The 6,952-nt window shown below is 45.3% G+C and overlaps 1 protein-coding gene and 2 pseudogenes across 1 annotated transcript; all 3 read left to right on the forward strand.

Annotated features, from left to right (window-relative positions):
• The first annotated feature begins 362 nt into the window (after nucleotides 1-362).
• On the forward strand, nucleotides 363-2,587 carry LOC123250535 (splicing factor 3B subunit 2-like). Its single transcript, XM_044679656.1, is given in 2 exon segments — nucleotides 363-1,389; nucleotides 1,392-2,587. Coding segments are annotated over 2 exon segments (2,223 nt in total).
• Nucleotides 2,588-2,838: 251 nt separating this feature from the next.
• Nucleotides 2,839-3,106, forward strand: LOC123250416 (annotated as a pseudogene).
• A 1,115-nt stretch (nucleotides 3,107-4,221) lies between these two features.
• On the forward strand, nucleotides 4,222-6,648 carry LOC123250701 (annotated as a pseudogene).
• Nucleotides 6,649-6,952: the final 304 nt, after the last annotated feature.

The raw sequence follows: 6,952 nt of genomic DNA on the forward strand, positions 1-6,952 counted from the left end.
CCGCCTCCTCCTACGTGTGCACTCCTACGTGTGCACTCCTACGTGTGCACTCCAGTGGTCTCTTATTACCTCCAGGATCCAGTATAAAAAGAGGCATTTGGGAGTTCCAGTTTAGAGTTGTCTGGGGCTTCTGAGCTAACCAGAGGCTGTTGGGAGAGCAGTTTCCCTGGAGTTTAGGGGACAGAGCCAGCAGATTGGAGCCAGCTCTGAAGGATTTCCAGGCCCATCTTGGAAAACTTGAGAGCCTCCACTTTGGGGATCTACTGCTTTCTGGCCAAAGTAGCTAAGGTGAAAAACAAAGCCCCTGCTGAAGCACAGATCACAGCAGAACAGCTTTTAAGGGAAGCTAAAGAGAGGATCCCATGTGGGTGGGTGACTCTGTGAGCCTCTCTGAGGAAGAGCAGCCACTGAAGTTGGTCCAGCAGCAGACTGCCTTGCTAATGCAGCAGGAGGAGTGGAGCCAACAGGCAGCTGTGTTACTGGTGCAGGAAATGGCCAAGATGGGTTCCTCAGTTCCTTGGCCACCACAAGACTTGGGTCCTATTTCGGGTCAGGCCCCAGAGGGTCCTCAAGTTGCAACTCCTGTCAGTTCCCCATCTTCTGGGGTACCTATTGGAGCTCCAGCCCCCAGTCCACAGGGTCCCCCACCTCCACCAGGAGAAGAAGAAAGAGAGATGGATGACTCCAGCATGGGTCCCAAGATCCCACCAGCATTAGAGAAGATTCTGCAGCTGAAGGAAATTCTCCAGGAGGGGCTGATATCAGTACATGATGAAGAGAACATGGAGATAGACCCAAGGACATCCCTGGGGATCTCCGCTTCTGAGACTGAGGATGATAGGGCATCTTTCTCTAAAAAGGAAAAAAAATGAAAGAGAGGGAACCACAAGAAAAAGAAGCTCCACGGTGGGACAGCAGGGCATGGTGCTGCCTCTGGGAGCCTGGGGGGGCCATGAGAAAGAGTCTCCAAGCCCTCATGGCACAGATTCTCAGACTGACCCAGTAGAGATTATGTGACTGAGGAGCCTGAAATCTGTGAACCCAACTTTATCTTCTTTAAGAGGATTTTTGAAGCTTTCAAGCTGACCAATGCTGTGAAGAAAGAGGAGCCAGGGAAACTGGACAAGATGGAGAACTCCGCAGCCCCCAAGAAGAAGGGCTTTGATGAGGAGCACAAAGACAGTGACAATAATAGCAGTGATGTTGAGCAGAAGAAACCCAAAGCTCCCAAACTCTCTAAGAAGCAGCTCAGGAGGATGAACCGTTTTACTGTGGCTGAGCTGAAGCAGCTGGTGGCCCGGCCAGATGTGGTGGAATTGCATGATGTGACAGCCCAGGACTCCAAGCTATTGGTGCACCTAAAGGCCACAAGGAACTCTGTGCCAGTGCCACCACGTGTTTTAAGCGCAAATACCTTCAGGGCAAGCGAGGCATTGAGAAGCCACCTTTTGAATTGCCAGATTTTATCAAAAGAACAGGAATTCAGGAGATTCGAGAGGCTCTCCAGGAGAAGGAAGAACAGAGGACCATGAAGTCAAAAATGCGAGAGAAGGTTCAACCCAAGATGGGGAACATTGACATTGACTACCAGAAACTCCAGGATGCCTTCTTCAAGTGGCAGACCAAGCAGAAGTTGACGATTCATGGGGACCTTTACTATGAAGGTAAGGAGTTTGAGACTCGATTGAAGGAGAAGCAGCCAGGAGATTTGTCTGATGAGTTGAGGATTTCTTTGGGGATGCCAGTTGGACCAAATGCTGACAAAGTTCCTCCCCCATGGCTAATGGCTATGCAGCAATATGGACCTCCCCCTTCCTACCCCAACCTGAAGATCCCAGGACTGAATTCTCCCATTCCCCAGAGCTGTTCCTTTGGTTACCATACTGGGGGCTGGGGTAGACCTCCTGTGGATGAGACTGGGAAACCACTCTATGGAGATGTGTTTGGAACCAACATAGCAGAATTTCAGACTAAAACAGAAGAAGAGATTGACCGGACTCTTTGGAGGGAGCTGGAACCTTCTGATGAGGAGTCCTCAGAGGAGGAAGAGGAGGAGGAGGAAGAAGAGGAAAAAAGCAGCAAAGATAAACAGGATGCAACAGGCTTAATTACCCCTGCAGACAGTTGTCTCATCACCCCTGGGGACTTCTCTTCAGTGCCAATGGGAATGGAGATACCTGAACTGATTGAACTCAGAAAAAAGAATGAAAAGGCTATGGATGGCAGTGAGACACCCCAGCTGTTCACTGTGCTTCCTGAGAAGAGGACAGCCACCATTGGTGGAGTCATAATGGGTTCCACCCATGTTTATGACTTGTCTATGGTGATGAGCTGGAAGGGTCCAGCCCAAGAACTGCAAGGGGTGGATGTGGCCTTAGCCCCAGAAGACTTGGAGCTGGATCCTATGGTGATGACCCAGAAATATGAGGAGCACATGCTCAAACAGCAGACCCAGGTAGAGAAGGAGGACTTCAGAGACATGGTAGCCGAGCATGCTGCCAAGCAGAAGCAAAAGAAGTGGAAGGCTCAGCCTCGGCCCCAAGATAGCCAAAGGTGTAGTAAGAAATACAGAGAATTAAAGTTTTAAACCAGAAGACTCTGGCTTATCTGTCTATCCCTCCTTGGCTTATCTGTCTATCCCTACACTCCTGTCTTTGGTTCCTCCAGATTCAAGGACTCTTCATTTCCATGTTCTTATTTCAGACCCATTTTGTAAATAAAAGTTCTTCCCTCCCAGGGAAAGGATGAATTCATTTAAAAAAAAAAAAGGAAGAGAAAGCCAGCACAGGTCATGTAGGATTGAGGCAACTCCAGCTCTCTGCACCCAGGTGAGGAACCATGATGACCTCCCAGAAGCACCAAGGCTTCTCTGAGCCCATGGGAGACAAGCCTGTGGAGTGCCTGGCGGGTATTAGGAGAAGTGTTGAGCAAGAAAAACTTTAGGACAAATGTTTTGACAAGGTCTATGTGGTCCTGGACCAGTTCCTGGTGCTAAAAAAATGAATACCTCTTTCAGTAATGGCTCAAAGACACCTATGGAGTCAACATCAAGCAGTCTCGGGATTGCTTTGGTTGTCTTAGAGAATGGTGCCATGCCTGCTTGTAAGTCCCATACCTGGGGGCCAGCCTTCCTTTATTCCCAAGATTCCTCTCATTTAGCATCTCCGAGTGGGAAATCCTGTCCCTCTTTCTCCACTTCCCTGAGAATGTTGCAGACAAGCCCAACCTTAAGTTGCTGGCAATGGTGAAACTTTGGAAGAAATAGCTGCAAGAAAAGGATGCTTCAGATCAAGACCCAGGTAAAGACAGAAAAAGAGTGAAACTTGACTTTCTTCATGTTGGTGCATTTTGGTGGTTTTTATAAATTCCTTCTCTGCTATCATTGTAACTTGTAAAACTCTTGTACAGTATTTTTTAAAAACCTGTGGTAAACCTTGTAACTTTGATATGCTATTCATTTAAATTATGCCTGAGTATTAAGAGATTGTAAATAAAGGACATAAAATAAAAAAAAACACATCTAGGCTCAGAAGTTAATCATCTACTCCCCATCACCATCACAGCCAAGCCAATGGCTTCCCCTTCCAGTGAGAAAGAGCCTCCTCACAGGGTCACTTCCCACTCCTCACTGACTCATTCCTTTTCTGCCCTTCAGATCCCTCCTGAGATTGCCTTCTCCCCTAGTCCAAACCCCAATCTTTTGTGTCTCTACCATGTATGACAGAACCTCTTACATAGTAAGCACTTTATAAGCATATGTTAACCAACAAAGGCATGTCCAAACTAGAAAAAATTAAAATCAAACAAAATAAAATGAGCTCAAACAATAATAAGATGTCATGGAGTCTTACCAAGCACCCATCCTACCCATAAACTGATTGACCACTGTGGGTGGGAACTGCTGGGAAGTTGGGAAAAGTGGATTTCTACACACACACACACACACACATACAAAAAACCTTTGTTCAGTGAGTCCACTAAAGCCAAAAGAAATATTGGACCAAGAGAGAACAAAAGCTGCAATTAATGGAGGCTGCTGTCCATCTCTGGAGCTTCTTAAGAACACAGGCATTTAAGCAAGTTAACACTTCATTATTCTCAAGTATCTTGGAAGCTCCAGATACTTAAAGCCATAACTTAGAAGGTAGGGGGGTGAGGGTGGCAGGGCAGCATTAGGGGCTCCTACTTCTGAAGAGCACTATGGCTATTGCTACTTCTGAGATGGTGATATCTCTGGCTTCCAACACCTACAACAGGCAGAACTGGGAGCACTCAGACTTTCCTGTTCTGTGTCAAACATGCCATGGACAATATCCTTACACCCACATGACTAAAGAAAGGCATGGAAAAGAATAGAGAGTTTGTGCAAGGCTCTTCACAGTGTTTCACTGGTGCCCCAGTATTGGCATGTATTTCATGAAGACTCAAATGTACCAAGCCTGCAGCAAGCTCAAAAATGTGTCAGACCTGCCTTTTGGACTTAGAATATGGGCTTTCCTGTACAGGTCCAGGATGCACAAGTAGCCTTTCAGGATGCCATATCTAAGTCCTAGGTGAACAAAGAATACTACCTCCAGAATCTTGAGGGAGATTTCTACCTCTGATGGCACTCAGCCAGTTGGTGCTCTTGGGAAAGCAACAGTGACCAATGACATGCTCCTGCAATTGGTTCAGACCAGTCCTCACTACAAACAGAATCATCCTCCCCTTTGCCCCTTCTGAGGAACAGGAGGATGCAAAAAAGGAGAGTGGTGTCCATACAGAATGAGAAACCTCCAGACCTTGAAGATCCTCTTGATGCTCGGAACATAAGAGATTGCCAGTTATGGGATTCAGGTTCCAGTGGCAGAGAAGCTTCTAAAATGGGCTTCAATAATGCTTTATCTGAAGATTTAATTTCCCAAATATTTAAGGAACTAAGTCAAATTTACAAAAAATCAACCCATTCCCCAATCAACAAATGGTTAAGGGACATTAATAGGCAGTTTTCACAGGATGAAATCAAAATTATCAATAAGCACAAGAAAGTGTTTTAAATCCCTCATGATTAGGGAAATGCAAATGAAAACAACTCTGAGGCACTACCTCACACCTAGCAGACTGTCCAACATGGCAGCAAAGGAAAGTCAAATGTTGGAGGGGATGTGACAAAATTGAGACACTAATACACTTTTTAAAAAATTTTTATTGTAAACTCTTAACTTCTGTGTATTGGCTCCTAGGCAGAAGAGTGGTAAGGGCTAGGCAATGAGGGTTAAGTGACTTGCCCAGGGTCACACAGCTGGGAAGTGTCTGAGGTCAGATTTGAACCTAGGACCTCCTGTCTCTAGGCCTGACTCTCAATCCACTGAGCTACCCAGCTGCCCCCACTAATACACTTCTGGTGGAGTTGTGAATTAATCCAACCATTTTGGAGGGCAATTTGGAATTATGCCCAAAGGGCTTTAAAAGAATGTCTGCCCTTTGATCCAGCCATACCCCTGCTGGGTTTGTACTCCAAAGAGATAAATAAAAAGATTTTTACAAAAAAATATATAGCCACATTCTTTGTGGTGGCAAAAAAAAATTGGAAAATGAGGATATGCCCTTCAATTGAGGAATGACTGAACAAACTGTGGTATCTGATGATGATGGAATACTATAGTGCTATAAGGAATGATGATCTGAAGGAATTCCATGTGAACTGGAAAGACCTCCAGGAATGGATGCAGAGTGAAAGGAGCAGAACCAGGAGAACAGTGGACACAGACTAATACATTATGACAAAATCAAAAGTAACTGACTTTCTACTAACAGCAATGCAATGAGCCAGGACAATCCAGAGGAACTTAAAAGAAAGAACACTATCCACATCCAGAGAAAGAACTGTGGGAGCAGAAACACAGAAGAAAAACATAATCTATCACACGGTTTGATGGGGCTATGATTGAGGTTTGGGCATCAACAGATCACTCTACAGCAAATATGAATAACATGGAAATAGGTTTTGAACAATGATACATGTATAACTCAAGAATTGCTTGTCAGCTCTGGAAGGGGGGAGGGAAGAGGCAGGAAAATAATGAATCATGTAACCAGGGGAAAATATTCTAAAAAAAAAAATTTAAAAACCAACACTTTGCCTGGGCCCACCAGGTGATGAGACCATTACCACACTATATGCTGGTGACCTGGAGAGATACTATCAATTATCTTTGGGTCTCACTGAACTTGTCCAAATAATTTCTGAGGTCAATCTAACAGTTGGAAGGAGGCATCCTGTTTGCTACTGAAGTCCTTCAACAAATGGGTAAAGGCTTCATGTGAAATGGGCAAGATCACAGATATAACTAGAGGAAAAGAGAAGGAAAAAGAAGGAACCACAGGAATTAAGCTGGAGGTGGTTCCTGGACTTCCTGGAGTTCTTCCTTCTCCTCCAGCAACTGCCAGTTATTTTGATCTCCCTCCCACTAGTCCTCTAGCAGGGGTTCATGTTGCCCTGCTACCTCCTCCTCATATTGTCCCAATCCCAGAAGATTTTAGATCACACATATTGCACCCAATGGGACCATCACATCTCCCTTCATGCCAGCTCCAGGACCCATCCACTATCCTTCTCAAGATCCCCAGAGGATGGGGGCTCCTCTAGGAAAGCATAAGCATCCCTAACATTTTGCTATACTGGATGGGCTGTGAGGTGATGAAGTGCTTTAAAAATGTAAGGAACAAAACTAGGAATAAATAATTAACAAATATTAACAAAAAGGAATTGAATGTTGTCCGGAGTTTTAATTTTTTTTTTATTTTAAACCCTTAACTTCTGTGTATTGACTTATAGGTGGAAGAGTGGTAAGGGTAGGCAATGGGGGTCAAGTGACTTGCCCAGGGTCACACAGCTGGGAAGTGTCTGAGGCCGGATTTGAACCTAGGACCTCCCGTCTCTAGGCATGGCTCTCAATCCACTGAGCTACCC

The sequence above is a fragment of the Gracilinanus agilis genome, chromosome 5 (assembly GCF_016433145.1).
Source record: "Gracilinanus agilis isolate LMUSP501 chromosome 5, AgileGrace, whole genome shotgun sequence".
Lineage (NCBI taxonomy): Eukaryota > Metazoa > Chordata > Mammalia > Didelphimorphia > Didelphidae > Gracilinanus > Gracilinanus agilis.